Genomic DNA, 16677 nt, shown 5'->3' on the forward strand with positions numbered 1-16677 from the left:
GGACCGGCTAGATCTGGTTTTCATGCGACTGGTTTGAGGGATTTTTGGGGGCTCCTTCGGCGAGGTCACCTTGGACGTCACGATAGTCGAGTTCTTTCCGAAGGTAGGATTGAGGTTGATTCTTCGACCCACAAAGCGCATAGGGCGCGTAATTCCATTTTGAGTCCTACCTTATATCTCGGAGGCTCAGTTTTGTCCGTGGCGTCACGGTCTTGAATCTTAAATGCCATGATCGTCATCCCCGGACGATCGGGACCGAAGAATCTGATCAATACATTCAACCTGTCTTCTCCACATGCGACCGTCAAACTCTCGGTGTTGAACTGCCATTATCTGTGATCTTAGAGAAGAATAAAATGACTTCATTTTTGTCGAAATGCGACGTGGTGAAAGTGTATAAACGTTAACGTTTGCCATGTTTCACGGGTAATTTGCTAAAGTCAAGTACCACGGCAACGGGAACATGGCACATCCAGGGCCGAAGCATATATGCAATAACGACTTGGAGTTTTTTCACTGATTCATGTATCGATTCGGGCCGCTAGGGACACCCGATTCGCCAATCGTGGAGTCCCTTGCGCTGCATACTGCAAGTTCCTGTCTTGTCCCTACGAAACAGCCCGCTAATCCAGGCGAACAGGATGCAGGGAGATCATCCCGCTTTGTCAACCAGGGAGACCTGACTAGTGAATTTCGGTTCCAACCGTTTCTGACTGGTTGCATTGTTTATGAACTTGGTCCTCTCTTGTCATATGCACCTGTACGGGATACTTAAAAGCGAAATCCTCGACGCCTCCCCCTCATATGTGGACCTGGAGAAACTGTTTATTCCTTATACTCGGTTGAATCTTCGATTGTACCCCGATCTATTTCCCTCGGAATTGACCGTCTATCTACCTGGATCAAATACAAAGTCCAGACAGGGCAATCCTTCCTCGATCCTGGACATATCCCATCTCATTTCTGATTGCTTCATCCTTTTCCACGGCATCGGTTGAAGATGAATCTATTCCAATTCCGTGATGCCGTCTTCAAGAGGGACTATGGTAACCCCTACCTCTCGCCGCGCGGTGCGCAGGCTATGGCCGTGAGTGTCATTTTCACGACGCTTGCTTCATGTTTCGTCGCACTGCGGATGTATACTCGTAACAGAATTTTGCGTCGTGTCGAAGCCAGTGACTGGGTGGTCGTTATCGCCTTGGTAAGTCGCTGATGTGACTTAGGAATCTTGAATGCAATGACTGACTGATAGCAAAGGTCAATTCATACGTCTTCATGGGCCTAGACATAGCTGAGGCTACAAACGGCATGGGAATGCACCTCAAGGACATCCCACCCATGGTCCTCGAGCGGCAGTTCAAGGTAAGATATCGATCCCTACGAGGATCTCTGTTATATCTAATTCGATCTACTCAAGGCCTTCTGGCTCACCATCCCCTTCTACAATGCCGCCGTTCTTTGCGCCAAAGCCTCAATCCTATTGCAATACTTCCGAGTATTCCCCACGCACCGCATGCGTATCATCTGTTGGATCATGATCACTGTCCTTGCGGTCTACGGCACTTGGTGTGTGATTAGTGCATTCCTGAACTGCATCCCTATCGCCAAGTTCTGGAACCCCACCATCGAGGGCTTCTGTTTGAGCAAGCCCGGCCTGTGGTTCTCCAATGCGGGCATGCACATCACCACCGATCTTGTCATTCTGATCATCCCAATCCCAGCCTTGATCGCAATCGATATCCCCAAGAAGCAGAAGTTCGCCTTGATTTTCATGTTCGCTGTCGGTGGATTGTGAGTATCTCTATTCTGTCTTGTCCCATATACAACTAACTCGCCATAGTGTTTGCATTACCAGTATCGTCCGCCTGATCAGCTTGAAGAAGATCGCCGACTCGACCGATCCTACCTGTACGTCTCTCTACCTTGACTCCTCCAAAATATTGATCTAACCACACCCAGACGACAATGTCGGCGCCGCCTCATGGTCCGCGATTGAATGCAACACGGGCATCATCTGCGCGTGTCTCCCGACCCTCAAACCCCTCATAACCCGCATCTTGCCCGGCCTGATGTCCTCCTTCAGCGGCAACCGTCCCACCTACGGCAGTGGCCAAATGTCTACCCAGCGCTCAGGCCACTGGGACGAGTCGACTATCGGCGCCCCAGGTGACGACCCCGAAGTCGTTGGCGCAGGTGACCCGGAGCGTGTGCTGGCCCTAGTTCCTGGAAAAGGCCTCAGAAACTCTGTGCAATCGGAGAAGAACCAAATTACCAAGACTACGTCTGTCACTGAAATCTCGGAGTATCAGCGCCAGCACTCGGAATCTGAGTCGTCATCTTCACCGCGCCGTTAAATGTAACGCTATATTGCTCGGTTATATTAAACGGTCACCTTCGCGGTCAATCATCATGGGTATCAGGGAGTACAGCGGGTCACCATTTCGGCCCCCGGGTCATTGCTGCTAGATCTGCGCGCTCCTTTCGCATCCAGATCCATATTCAGGGGGCTATCGCACTTTCTTTTTTTTTCTTGTCATATCTTTTTCTTCTATAGTGCTCTTTTAGTTCATTTACCCTTCACCACAACGCTAAGTGCCTGTAAATTGAGCGCCGAAAACAGCTGCATTTGATGCTATCTGAAGCGTTCAGTTTTTACCTTGTACCTACGTCTGTGATGATTTGGGCTGAGCCAGTGGTCACTTCCATGAAAATGAGTAATAGAGAAGAGAGCTCGAGTTCTGACTAGGCAGACGTCTGTCATGTTCGCCTGGTAGGCCAAGCTTTTGTTCTAGACACTCTACAGACTTATACAGGACTAATATGGGAGCTGTAATTATATTAATATTTCCTGCTGTATTTTCCATACTGCCAAGAATAGGGGAAATGGACGAGTAACTGTAAGCTCATTTTGCGTGTTGACCAGACAAAATAGGCATCGGATCCAAACCTACCGATGCCAGATGCTTTTGGAATCGGAACTTGGAATCAGTACGTCACCAAGTCACAATTCTTAAACACAGACGGTAGCGCCGGAATCTTTTTTCTCTACAAAATATTCATAGACCAGATTGACTCGCTCGGTCTACTCGTCCCCTGTCTCACGTTCGACATCATCTTTCTCCTTGAAGACTCGAGATGAAGATATCGCGATGTCGGAAGATGCGCCTCGGGCTGCTTCATATTTTTTGGAAGAAAGCGCCAAACTCCGCTATACTTTGTTTGGATGAGCGTATCTTACAGAAGATCTTCCAACACCTCTCCCTAGTCGATCAAGTTTGTCTATCCCTCAGCTGCAAAGAGCTCTTCGGCCTATTCGGGACGATAGTGAAGCACAAATATCTTGAATTTCCATGCCTCGTGCGTATTAGGAATTCAATTCAGGATAAACTGCGAGATCAACTCCTTCTTCGACTCGAAAACCAGCGCTGGGCCTACTGTGCAAAGTGTTTGAAACTCCATCCACGGAAAGAATTTACGAGACATTCACTGCAACAATCAGCTCTGGAGAGATCCTGCACATACTACGCTGGTATAGCTGACCTATGTCCCTGTATTTCTCTGACGATTCGAGGTCGAGACCAGCTTATCAAGATCCTCAAATCGAAACCACTCGCGAAGTCAGCCAAAACAAATTATGGCCCATTCGAGTATATCACTGACAAAGTACTGACCACCCTCGGCCACTCCTGTTTAATTAGCACTAGGTCTGGCTACGGTGTACGAGTTGCTCTGATTTTATTTATTATGGATGGCCAATTATGTATGGCGGCTCGGCATACTATAAGCTTCTCTTCCTCCGACGCTCGTCTTACGGCTGAGCCTACTTTTGCTTGTCCTCATCAGGATCTCCTATCTCTCGTCCCTAATAATCAAGCCGCAAAAGATCTTCATATATACCAGGCTTTGATTTCGTCAAATCTCTATCAGGATATCCTACCTCTTATCCCTATGAATCTATTCTCAAAAGCCTGTCATATGTGTCAGACTTTGATTGCAGAATACGCTGTATCTGAAGATATAAATCAGAGGGTTTTCTGGGTCGTTCGAAACCTAGGAAGATGTGAATGGTCTGCAGATCGTCCTTGGCTTGACCAGTGTCGTCTCACCCAACACCTGAAATCATAGTGACAGGGGTTGGGAATGAAGCGTGCGGTGTCATCGAATGAAGAAGCCGGCGCCATGGTCTCTCTTTTGTCACCGGCCTTTCTACCTTCCAGGCATTGTCCGCAGCCGAGCTTTTTGGGCTCGATAAATTGGCCCGTTCAAGCCCCCAGTCAGATGCTAGGAAATGGGCGGTCGTGTTTGCAATCTTGTAGGCCTCTCCGTTGCCCTGTATTTTTGAACTTCCGCCGGAGAAGATTGCGCTGCTGTTTCTATCGTTTTGTCCTCTTGTTCGCTCACATGGTCTTCCATGTTGGCATCTTCCAAGTCCTCCACCCTAGTGATGCTTTCTCCACTACTTGCTGCCTCGGCTGTATTTTTACATTCCGTTTGGCCTAGTGCTACTTGACCAGATCGTTATCGGTATAGCGAGGAAGAAGTCGAGACTCTGATCAACAAAGTCATTGAATGCTTCTTGAGGGCCATCCCACTTGACCATCAGCTTACAACAAGGTATCAGCTCATGTGGGCACACGAATGGACATCGCCAGTTCCGAGAAACTGTCCGAGGAACAAGACCGCTCTCCGGCACGGGGAGAAGGAGCGAGCGATGCAACTAAGCGTTCTGCAGTAACTATTATGTGTCGGAACTGAGATTATATGACTAATATGGTACAGAAAAGTGCCTTTGGCATTTTTAGTCCAGCGGTCATCATGTTCTTTGCAGGTGATCAACATAGCGAGTGGAATCGCTTGATCGACAAAATAGTGGTCGACCCATCGAACCCGTCTCCTGTGGAGCGCATAGCACTTAAGCAGGCGTGTGCAAGAAGGCAACATCTAATGACTAGAACCTACGTTATGTAACCCCCGGGCAGTGCTTCGATGCCGGCGATTGAAGATAGCACGAACACGATTTTATGACATTAGACGAGGATCTAGCAGTAAGTGAGGAGACGGACGGCAGCGTGGAATAGGAAACCACTTATTTTAAAAAAAAAAATCAGTCCTCATTGGAGCATAATCAAATCTCCAGCTATTAAGCTCTAAGTTGGAATGTAACTTAAGATCGAATCACACCGATCAAGCCTTTCATTGTGACCGGACAAAGACACTAGGGTAAACATAGTATCATCTCGCTCTAAAACTCTAGATCACTAAATACAACCCGCATCATGGCACCCTCCAGCGGCAAGGGATCAAGAATCTTCTCAACATATTCTGGCCAGTCGTCAACCCACTGTAACAGAGGGAAGATATGAGAGTATTCCCAGTACGAAGGATACCATCCAGCCGCTTCCCAGTCCACAAGAGCAGCTACTTCGTACTCTTCTTCATTTGTGACAGGATTGACGACCTTTCGGACAATAACATTCTCTCTAGAGAGATCTCCATGGGTGAATATAGGTGGATGATTGCGAAGCGCCACTGGGAGGTGGCGAGCAAGATAGTCAGAGAGAAAGCTATGACTGTTTGATTCGCTCCACATAGTTTTTGAGCGAAGTGCGATGGCTTTTCCGAATTCTTCCGCCGTCTGAAAAGGACCGGTAATAGCAGCGTCTTTCTCACGAGAAAAGAAATACCTATGGGGAAAGGGTCCTCGGTTAACGCTGCCATAAAATCCGGGCGATGGCAGCGCTCTCATCTGATCAAAGATACATCGTAGCTGTCCAACAATCAAATGTTTATTTGCCTCGTTGAGAGAAGGCCACGCCATCCCTAGAGAAATGCTGGGGATGTATTCCATGACGGTATACAAGATGTCCCGATTGCGGTACATGGCGTAGAGTCGCGGCGCTGCGATGTTGAGCCGTTTTTCAACAAAAAGTAGAGTATACCCCTCATTTTCTGTCATAAGTGGGCCATATTTTACAACATATTTCTCTCTGATTACGACTAGGCGTCCACCGTAATCTGATCTCTTGGGGAGGGTTCGTGTTGCCCGTTCAATCTCATTCTGATCAGGAAGAGGCCCCGGTAATTGACTAGCATCCCGATAATAAGGAAGGGAAAAATGCATGTTGGATGGGCGACATCTCACGGAATAGAACAGTTGAGGATGCAGCCCAGTGCTACAAGAGTTCCTGTCAGACATACCCTTACTAAGTAAGGTGTACACTTTTTTAGGCTAGTGGTAAGATCATGTGATTTCCGAGTCGAAATTTCTAACACGTGACTCGAGAGGATGTGGACTCCAGCTAACGTATTTCCCGGTTCACAGGAGCATTGAATCCAGTACACAGTAGATTTCCCAGCCAAGTCCCAAAAAAAACCATTTCATATATGAAAAACTAGAGCCGAGTGTCGGGGTTGCTCGTGGATAAGTGAATGAACAAATTTCTAAGTCACGGCGGACGTTCATCTAAAGGGATGTTTACAACCCACTCATAAGTGAGGGATGCAACTGTGAGAGACCCTTGAGGTTACCGTCGGCAAGTGTGGAAATGGTATATATGTATGACCACTGATGGCCATAACAGACAGGTCATTTATAAGAAGGCCACTAGTATATACTGCTTCCCCGATGTGCCAAGATTGTTGGCCCAAATAAAATCCTCTAAAGTTCCTTCGGACTACAAAACCAAATATTGTGATGGATATATATGGAGCTATAGAAGAAATGGACAGAGTGTGTTTATGTGTATCACTCGTATATTCTTGCGGCTCTAGCTAACGCTGTAGACACAAAAGCAAAACCCGCCTTGGAACGGCTTGTACAAATAATGTCTAAATCAGGGATCATCTACAAGTTTCATTTAGAAGTCGGAAAACTCCTTGTCGACCTCCTCGTAGTAGTCGAAGAAGCCCTTGAACAGCTTCACACCCAAACCGGGGTCGAGGGCTCCGGTGGTAGCGCGGATGCTGTGCATGCTCAGTTGCGGAATACCGCAATCGATAGCCCGCATTCCGATACGAGCGCTGGTCATTGGGCCAATGGTACCGCCACTGCGCGAGTCGTTTCGGATCTGGAAGACTTGAAGTGTGGAGCCACAGCGAGCAGCAACACGCTTCAAGAGACCGTGGCTGATGCTATCAGTGGTCATGTGGCCGTTGGAATCAGTAGAGACCGTCACACCGACGTTGAGACGGGGCGAGTGGTTTTCCAGGTACACATTAAGGAAGTTGGGGTTGACGGCGTGAATGACATCCGACGAGACCAGGAAGCTGTTGGCAACGGTCTGAGAAAGGAGGTTGGGTCCGTAGTTGTCGGTCGCGAAAGCCTCGGTGATTCTTTCCATAATACTGCTCATGAAGTTGGAGTTGGCTCCTTGGCGCAGCAGACTGCCAATCTCCTCATCATCAAACATGCCAATCATCTTCACTGTGCCGGTTGAGGTGCTGTCTTCTGAGGCTAGAAGAGCCTGGTGGGCGGCGTAGCAGCAAAGCTTATCATCAATACGACCGGCAAAAATCATGTCCTTCTCCAGGCCCCCAACTCGAGCAGGCTGAGTATCAAAGAGCTCCAGCTCCCACTCAAGGATAGAGCTATAATCCGTCACACCAAGCTCCTTAGCGATAACCTTGACAAGCTTCTCGGGCTGGGTTGCAGCAAATGTTCCGTCCTTAATATCACCAGTCTCGCTCTTCTCTGACTGCTCAAACAGATCCGAATTATCAATGCCAAAAATTGGCACCATCTGAGTCTCCTTATTGAACGGACCCTGGGCAGGGGTCCCGAAGTGCTCGGCGAGAGTAGGGATGCGCGCAATGGGCCAGTCCAGCTTGACCAGCTTATTCTCGACCCTCCCGGTCCGCGAGTCGCGGACAAGGACACGACCACCGATGCCAAGATCTCGATCCCACCAGGTCTTTCCGAGTCCACCGGCATACGGGGCGACGGCAAGCTGCTGGAAGCCCGCCTTGTTGGGGAGCTTGGACACGGGCTTCAGCTTAGCCGTGAGGGCATCGACGTGTCCAGCCACAATGGCCATCCCATTTCCACTCTCGTATTCCTTGCCAATGTTGAACGCGATCAGCGAACTGCCATTGCGGGTGACGTAGAACTTGCCGCCCTGCTTCAGCTCGGGCGTCCACACCGCACGTTCGGAGAGGGGCTTGTAGCCATGCTGCTCAAGCTCCTCGGAGAAAGACTTGACGGCGTGGAAGATGGTGGGATTCGAGGTCATGAACTCGCAGAACGGCTTCGAGTAGTCCTCTGGGCGAACGGGCTCGTCGGTCGGGGCTGATGCCGGAGCTCGGGGCACTGGAGTAGGGCGGTCATGGGCAGATTCAGGCAGTTGGGCGGACATCTGGGAGGCCCAGGGCCGGTCGAGTCCATAAGCGTGTCTCCGAGTCATGATTGATATATAGGATAGTGGTCAAAGGGAAGAGTGTGGGTTGTCGGAGTTGGAGATGGGTGACTCGTGAGGGGAACGGCGGAGCTGCAAGGGGCCCTTGCTTATCACCGAGAACGGCCACTCGAGCTGGTCACACGATAAACGGCTGTGCCTGAGTTCGAGCGACCTGTTGGGATCAATCTGATTTATTTGGTCTGAAATCGACTGTACGAGAGCAGATATGGTTAACCAGGGTTAGAACTATTGGACAATTTCTATGGACCTTCCCCGGGCGCAAGTCAACAAATGTAACACGCGATTACGGCATCTAGCGCGGAATATACCACCAGAGCTTATCAGCAATGGGTATACCTTCAACTTCTCCTAGCTAGTACCCAGGTCGCTTGTCATTTGTATTAAATTTTTGTTTATAGTTTGCACTAACGTATCTCGTAGGGCATAAACTAGGTAGACTGTGGGGAGATTCCACCGAGGTCCTCAGGTACATGAGAGCTACCGTAACTTACCCAAACACGGACCTTCAAATAACCTTGGAATCGATCAGGACACAATACAAGTTTTCTGGAAGGTACTAAAATACTATTTGACCGCCTCGTCAAGCTTGATAGGTAGAATAGAGACACGCCGAGGCGGGGCGACTTCATAGTGATGTCAGCGGGAAGCCTATTCGAAACTTGCTCCCAGTATAAATTTCCAAGTGCATCGAAGAATGGGAGATACCAGGTTTCGATGACGTGTAGTTATCGCTCACTATAAGTAATCCAGCAATCGCAAAGAGAACGGTAAAACCAAATATCTAAAGGGTTTCAGTCCTGCAAAGTTTACTTTTAATAACCCAAGGCAAACATAAACATGGCTTTCACGCAGGCCGCCAATTTGGTAGAGAAGGCTGTCGGTCACGGTGGCAATGCATCGATCACAACTGATATAAGCAACTATAACAATGAGCACGGAATGGAGACTGGGGATTTGATCCAAGCCACCGTCTGGGACGGTAAAAACCAAGTGAAACTTGGTGTGGAAATCGACTCGCGCTTTGCCCCGGTTAGCAATACTAACGGCATTTTCTAGTTCAAATGCGCATGCCTAGAGTTGTCGATCCAGGTGATGTGATTGTCAAGATAACTGGCAGCACCATCTGCGGAAGCGATCTTCACTTATATCATGGTAAGCTCTTCCTATACCCGGTGTGGGGAATATGAATCTGATAAGATGACTACAGGAGTCATTCCACAGCTTCAGAAAGGTGATGTGCTGGGCCACGAATGCTGTGGTGTGGTCGAAAGCGTGGGACCGGAGGCGGATAAAGTCAAAGTCGGTGATCGGGTCGTGGTGTCTTTCCCCATCGCGTGCGGTGACTGTATGAACTGTCGGAAAGAGCTGTTCTCGCAATGCGAAAGAACCAACGAGAACACCGTCGAGAATGCGCTATATGGGAAACGAACAGCCGGTATGTTCCAAAAGTCCAAGATTGTGATGTACTAGGCCAGGACTAAGAGATAACAGGAATGTTTGGATACTCTCATTTCACGGGCGGCTTCGCTGGCGGCCAAGCTGAGCACATTCGGGTTCCTTACGGCAATGTGAACCTGCTCTCGATTCCGGACGATGTGCCCGATGAGAAAGCCCTTTTCTTATCTGATGTTTTGGCCACATCCTGGCACTGTGTGGTTGACACTGGTGTCAAATCCGGAGACGTGGTTGCTATCTGGGGTGCAGGACCAATCGGCCAGATGTGTGCTCAATTCAGCTTCTTCCACGGCGCCGATCGTGTTATTCTCATTGATGGTGGTAACGGGGCATGGCGATTGGATTATGTGCAGAACAAAGTTCCGAAGGTCGAGACCCTTGACTTCAGCAAGCTTCCCAAGGGCGAATCGGTCACATCGCAACTAAAGAAAATGGTTTACGGAGGACCCGATGTTGCCCTGGAGTGTGCCGCAGGTGAATACGCCAAGGGATGGTCGCATTACTTTGAGCAGATGCTAGGACTAGAGACCGATAGTTCCGAGATTCTCAACGAGATGATCACATCAGTTCGGTCTTTTGGACGAGTGGGCGTGACTGGGATCTATGCAGCATATGTGAGTTACGCCCAAACCCATCAAAGACAAATACTGACCGTGCGCAGACGAATCACTTCAACATCGGAGCTCTGATGGAGACTGGGGTTCGGTTCATCGGAAACGGACAGGCACCAGTGCACAAATACTGGAAACAACTTATGGAGCTCATCCAGAACGGGCAACTTAACCCGCTGGACATGGTGACTCATCGCGTGCGCCTCGAGGACATAGAAAAGGTCTATGAGGCTTTTGATAAGCGAGACCAGGGCATGCAGAAGATCTTTGTACAGACGAAGCACTCTGCTCCTCCGTCCGACGGTGCACCTAAATTGACGGAGATGTGACCGGTTCCCGGCAACCTTGTACAACATTGACTAGCGTTGGAGTGGCCAATTCTGACTAGGCCACATATAACAAGCTCTTTTCACTTTATGTTGCGATGAAATTTACGTTCATTGAAATTAAAACTAGGAAGAACCCTTGGAGAGGGTTCATTTTCTTTTCTCTGAGTAGTCTTCGATAACCCTCGCTGACCTTTGAGCCGAGTCCACTTGGGCGTCTGCAGCCGTAGAAACCGACAGAGCCTAATAAAAGCGGAATGGATCCGAGCCTTTCCATTGATACCGATTTACGTTCAGCAATTGCCGACCGATTCGAATTTCGGAATGTAGAAAAACATATTGCGTGATCAGTTTCCCGCCATTTCCACCGAGAACCCCAGTAAGAGTCACAATTCCAATTTCCACGGAATTGCTGGATGAGTGCCAAACCAAACCAAGTGCCCGATTTTCGGCCTCATTCGGCTTGCGGTGGGTAGTGGAGGATGGAGGGAGCCACTGATTGATAAGAATTTTGTGGGTGAGGAGCAGCCAAGACAAAGAACCCATAATGGCTGGAGACCTAATGACGACAAAACATCGAGAGGGACTGACTGACCCGTATCCACTTATCCACTTGGTGAAAATTGCCTCGCAGCATCATCGATCAGCAGCAGAAACGTGGATCGCGGTCGCTCGGATTGCCCAAAAATGGGCACCAGGCGGGCGGCTAGCGTGATCAGATAAGATCAGAGTCCGAGAGCGGCATTAGGGCTTGCCGGCAGCAGTTCCCAGCCTGTCGATCAAGGCCCTCACCACTGGCCTCTGGCTCGGGAAAAGAGATGCCGCACAACCTGACGAGCCTGATTGGTTGCAACCCCATTTCTGCTAGGTAATGGACGGGTCCGAAGGAGGTGAGGGCGAGGGGTTGATCCATGGGCCAAGAGTTAGATACCCTCTCACGGTCCTTACGGTGAAAACTGGGAGTTCTTCTGTTCTCGACAAGTAGCATTTTGATTTTCGAGTTGCGATCAAAACGCAATCGAGGATGTGCAGTAGGCTGTCACATAGTCTAGCAATTTGTTTTTCCCCATCTGGTATTCACCACGATGGAGACGCTCTTGGCGAGGGAAATTGGGAAAACAGAAACCGGAATCAGCGTCAGCCCACTCGTCGGTGCAGTTTGCCGGCCTCCACCCTCCCTTGCGCTTATACGGATCAGATAAAAAAGCTAGAAAACTCTGTGTCTCATGTCTTGATGGATCCCCTTGCCCGTTGAGGATTAGCAAACCCCGACTCGCACATCCGAAACCGGCATCATGTGAGCACAATCTAATCTGATCATCGCTCTTTTCTTCCCTTCCTTTCCCACTTTCCCCCGACACCTAAGCTACCTTATTTTTGCCCATACCTTAGCCGTTCGCTGACTTCGTCTGTTCGCCTTGGCAAAGTCTCTCTGCCATCCCGGTTCCTCTTTGCGTAGCTCATTGTCTCGCTTATCAGGCTTGCATGAGCGCACTTCCGCTCTTCCGACCGAGACGGCCTGTGCGTGACCCGAACCCGCCCGAACTCGTTCTCCCCCTCAATGTTCCCGCTAACAAGCAACGCAGGACCTGAAGTGATTCCACCATCACCATGGCCTCGACAGGCGTGTCGATGACGCCTGCTTCGGCTCTCGCCCCTGCACCAATGCTGGCCGCTCGGCCTTCCATGACGCCGTCAGTAGCCCCGTCGCCCGGACCCGGGACGCCCGGCTCCATCACCTCGAAAGAATGGGTTATTCCACCCCGTCCGAAGCCTGGCCGCAAGCCAGCCACCGACACTCCGCCAACCAAGCGTAAGGCCCAGAACCGAGCCGCTCAGCGAGCTTTCCGTGAGCGCCGGGCCCAGCGAGTCCAGGAACTTGAGGAGCAGATCAAGGAAATTGAGGATGGCCACGACGTGCGCATCGCAGCTTTCACCGAGCAGGTCAGCAACCTCTCGCGGGAGGTGGAACAATGCCGTGAGGAGGTGAGCTGGTGGCGTGACCGGTGCCACTCTCTCGAGAAGGAGGTTTCCATTGAACGCAGTGCGAAGGAGGCTATCGTCAAAGAATTCCGGACTTCCATCACTGGCTCCAGCAGCAGCAAATTATCGTCCATCCCAGACTCTGTGCCTCTACCACCTCGCACTCGCCCATCTACCCGAAGCTCCCGCATGGAGGGCATCGTGTCCACCAGTGCCGAGCATAACCGGGAAGAAGGCGCCGATAACGTACCTCTAGGGTGCTCCAGCTGCTCCAACACACACTGCCAGTGCATTGAGGATGCTTTCTCTATGCCAATTGATACCCACGAGTCCGCTCGAGCTAGACATCCCCCTCATGGAGTGGGCAGTCCGCGGCGCGAGAATGCAGAGCCGGAGATCAAGCCCGACCCGGAGGAGATGGAGATTGACTTCACATCTCGATTCGCCGGTGTTCCCGCCCAGCCCAGCTCTCACGGCAACAATAACGAAGTTTCCTCGCCACCTGTCGATCCGTGCGGGTTCTGTCAGGACGGCACGCCCTGCATCTGTGCCGAGATGGCAGCGCAGGAGCAGCAGCGCGGCCGCCGCAGCTCCTTCGAAGCCCCCCGCCTCGCTCCGATCCAGTCTATCTCACAGTTCACCCCTCCTCCTTCCGACAGCGACGTCCGCTCGGAAGTGACTCTGCCCCCCATCAGCCAAGCGACCAACCCTTGTGCCAACGGACCCGGAACTTGCGCCCAGTGCCAGGCCGATCCCCGAAGCACCCTTTTTTGCAAGACGCTGGCAGCCTCCCGGTCAGCGAGCGGAACTCCAACGGGAGGTGGCTGCTGCGGCGGAAAGGGAGCAGACGGGGGATGCTGCATGTCCCGAAATGCCCCCGCCACCCCGTCCGCGCGTAACAACCCCTCCATGCCTCCGCGACCTGCCCCAGCCAAGCCCGTTACGCCCTCTGAAATCACCCTGAGCTGCGCCGACGCTTTCACCACTCTCTCGCGCCACCCCAACTTCTCCAAGGCCTCTGACGAGATCTCTTCTTGGCTGCCTAAGCTGCACACCCTGCCCAACCCTCGTGAGTTGGCACTGGCTGAGCGCAGCGGCCGAGCGGCGATGGAAGTCGAAGCTGCCAGTGTGATGGGCGTACTCCGCTACTTTGACCGGCGATTTGCTGAGAAATAAACGAACCCTCCCTCTCTTCTGTTTCTGCATCGGGCTCTTTCCCCCCTTCCTCCTACGAGGGCACCTTGATACCCACACCCCGTTTGCTCCATGTACCATCATACGGTCTATCTTTCTTCTTTACCCACCACCCACCCTCTCTTGCTCACCCCATCCCTCAATATCACCTCTAAAAGCACCTTCTGTTTTTCTACTACCTCTAGCGTGCCTCGCCTGTACTTTCGACCGGGGACGTAGAGACTTGACCGATATGAACATGGTCTGTGGTTGGTCCTGCGGTGGTCTGCTATCTCCATTCTAGACGGATTGGATTTGGCTGGCGTTTTTGTTCTTGTTCTCGTGTGCTCACGTATATACTTTTTTTATGAATGGAATGATATCGTCCCGTATACGAAAATGTCCCAAACATTCTAGTTGTAGAATTTGCTACACTCCAAAAGACAAAATCAGGATGAATCCTAGACTTGATACAGGTTTCGGTGAGATAGGGGGGTCAAAGAGATGCTCTGAATAGGTTTAATTACGTAGATGATCTTGACTATCTGTCCGTGCATATTTAAAGAGATGCCTAGAAAGACGTTTGGAGAGATACCCGGAGGTTTAGAAGGGCTGAGAGAATACGGTGTTTAGTACCATTTGCAATATTTCCTTGGTCCGGCTAGTTATAGAGAACTGGTAGTTTCATGAGAATTAATAATTGCTATGTAAGTGCGGTTTTGTACAAGGCGCGAAATAACGACGGCGTTCGCCTGACCCCTGGATCCGTTCCCTGGGGTATACGGTGTGAGCAGAGGGAGGAGGGGAGAGTCGAAGAAACATAAGCAGCGTAACAAGATATATCCTTCCGGCCAGTGCCTGCAATGGATACCAAGAGAAAGGGGAGTGGCTGCAAAGACCAATCAATCGACAGATGGTGCGTGGAATCTTAGCAAAGAGGAAGTTTCCCTAAAACTGTCCACCGCTGGAGCGTCCATGGCCACCCCGCAAGGTCACTTCTTCTTCACCGGCACCAGCAATGCCGCCGAGCAGGCTGGCGCCCCAGATACCAGCGATACCCCACATACCGACGCGCCAGCCGCGGTACAAGCCCTGGATACCCTGGCCTTGCTGCCGCTTCTGCATCTGGTGCTGGGAAGTGGGTTTGCCAACGAGTTCGCTGGCGCGCTCGGAGTCGGAGGGGTTCGGGCTAAGGCCCTCCTCGTGGACGATGTGCCACATGGTGCCAATGATACCGCGGTATGTGCGAGGGGTAGGGACAATGGTCTCAACATCGGATGCGTCGATAGACGCAGCGCGGATGCTTCCGCCCGAGGACTTCTGACGCAAACTGAGAGAGGTGTATGTAGCGATTTGGGCGCGGCGGAGGACGGTCTCGAGAGGGAAGCGCACAGCCAGTTCGAGGCCGGAGCTGAGGAAGGTGAAGAGGTTCCACATGGACGGGTTGAGGAGGGGGTCGATTGACAAGTAGGATTTGAGGAAGAGTGGGGTCGCTGTCATGATGAAGTTTGGAAGACTGGAGTGGAGAATGGTGATCGGGACGAGGTGCGGGGGAATTGTGCAGTTGGGAGTGGGGAGCTCGCGAATGGCGCGGACGAGAGAGCGCGGGCCGTGTGTGGCGGGCGTGAGCATTAAGAATGTGCGTGCGGTATCGATGGGGGATAGCACAAGGGCGGACACGGACGACGAGATGAATGATAGAAGGAGGGTGACCAGGGGCGAAGATGCGGTCAGGATGTCGGCTGCCATGGACGAAGAAATGTCTTCCTCTGGGAGGCCCACGATGGCTGAGAGCAGGCTGCGAATGAATGTGTTTAAAGTCGGGAGAAGCAGCGAGTAGATGAAGGTGGCGTTGGAGGCTTTCCAAGGGGAGCTTGGTCCGCTGGTTGTCCATAGTTGGGAGAGCACATCCATCAATGAGCTCGGGTTCTTGATGGCGAGTGCATTTTTAGACGAAGATGCATCGTCCGCACGAATGTAGCCACTGCGGTCTGTGATATGGTGTCGGCCCCTTCGAGATCGCGGCGTAGTCGGGGTGGGGGTTGACGGGGCAGCTGAAGTGAAATAGGTGCTTTCGTCGTCCGACGACTCTGGATCCTGTAAGATTGTCAGCTTCACTTTCGTTTCAGTCTGGTAATGCATGTCCATACCGACTCGTAGGAGCTACCCCCAGCACCCGGAGTCGGTCTCCGGTCCTGTTCGTCTGTGGCATCCGGCACCACGTACACCTGCAGGATCGTTTTGGCGACATCGAAGGGCTGTGCAGTAAGAACCTGGCAGTAGCGCACGAGAGCTCGGTTCACGGCATCCCGGACCCAGTCCGACACGGACGGCGAGGCGTCGAGATAGTCTCCATAGTCGAGATCCGGGATGAAGTCCCGCGCGGTGCTGCCAAACACATGGGACGAGGACGGCGAGGGCTCCTGCGTGGTGTTGGTGGGCGATAGGCCCGATTGGGGGATATAATAAGGCCGCAAGGGATTGATCCCTTCACGAGAGGCCATGGTGGGTGAGGGGTTGGTTGATTCGGGGATAAAAGGGAAGCTCGGAAAAGACGAGCAACGCGCAAGTCCGACGCCGCCTTAGCTTTGTCATGTCTTTTTTTTCGTCCGCGGCCATTGGACCATTGAGACTCACTCCTCCGCTGCCCCAGGACTTCTTTTCCCACCTCGTTCTTGTTCCCTTTTCCTTTTCTCTTCACCTGGTTCTCTAATC

General features: G+C 51.4%; 6 protein-coding genes across 6 annotated transcripts; 3 read left to right on the forward strand and 3 right to left on the reverse strand.

Annotated features, from left to right (window-relative positions):
- Positions 1–1000: 1000 nt before the first annotated feature.
- On the forward strand, positions 1001–2354 carry N7498_010490 (uncharacterized protein; the record flags this gene model as incomplete). The annotated part of the gene is made up of 5 exons (XM_058457546.1): positions 1001–1201; positions 1258–1362; positions 1418–1791; positions 1841–1908; positions 1960–2354. 5 exons carry the CDS (start codon positions 1001–1003, stop codon positions 2352–2354), a joined length of 1143 nt encoding a protein of 380 aa, XP_058304445.1.
- A 2888-nt stretch (positions 2355–5242) lies between these two features.
- N7498_010491 (aminoglycoside phosphotransferase family protein) lies at positions 5243–6121 on the reverse strand (the record flags this gene model as incomplete). Its single annotated transcript, XM_058457547.1, has 1 exon — positions 5243–6121. One exon carries the CDS (start codon positions 6119–6121, stop codon positions 5243–5245), a length of 879 nt encoding a protein of 292 aa, XP_058304446.1.
- A 736-nt stretch (positions 6122–6857) lies between these two features.
- N7498_010492 (M18 family aminopeptidase) lies at positions 6858–8399 on the reverse strand (the record flags this gene model as incomplete). Its single annotated transcript, XM_058457548.1, has 1 exon — positions 6858–8399. One exon carries the CDS (start codon positions 8397–8399, stop codon positions 6858–6860), a length of 1542 nt encoding a protein of 513 aa, XP_058304447.1.
- An 852-nt stretch (positions 8400–9251) lies between these two features.
- Positions 9252–10809, forward strand: N7498_010493 (zinc-dependent alcohol dehydrogenase; the record flags this gene model as incomplete). The annotated part of the gene is made up of 5 exons (XM_058457549.1): positions 9252–9414; positions 9471–9566; positions 9622–9849; positions 9906–10483; positions 10531–10809. 5 exons carry the CDS (start codon positions 9252–9254, stop codon positions 10807–10809), a joined length of 1344 nt encoding a protein of 447 aa, XP_058304448.1.
- Positions 10810–12417: 1608 nt separating this feature from the next.
- On the forward strand, positions 12418–13965 carry hapX (bZIP transcription factor HapX; the record flags this gene model as incomplete). The annotated part of the gene is made up of 1 exon (XM_058457550.1): positions 12418–13965. The coding sequence occupies one exon, from the start codon at positions 12418–12420 to the stop codon at positions 13963–13965; it is 1548 nt and encodes a 515-aa protein (XP_058304449.1).
- Positions 13966–14910: 945 nt separating this feature from the next.
- On the reverse strand, positions 14911–16483 carry N7498_010495 (mitofusin complex protein UGO1; the record flags this gene model as incomplete). The annotated part of the gene is made up of 2 exons (XM_058457551.1): positions 16113–16483; positions 14911–16059 (listed from the first exon to the last, which is right to left on the reverse strand). Exons 1-2 carry the CDS (start codon positions 16464–16466, stop codon positions 14911–14913), a joined length of 1503 nt encoding a protein of 500 aa, XP_058304450.1. The 5' UTR covers positions 16467–16483.
- Positions 16484–16677: the final 194 nt, after the last annotated feature.

The sequence above is a fragment of the Penicillium cinerascens genome (assembly GCF_028974065.1).
Source record: "Penicillium cinerascens strain IBT 15544 chromosome Unknown scaffold_4_segment0_segment1, whole genome shotgun sequence".
NCBI classification, from domain to species: Eukaryota; Fungi; Ascomycota; class Eurotiomycetes; order Eurotiales; family Aspergillaceae; genus Penicillium; species Penicillium cinerascens.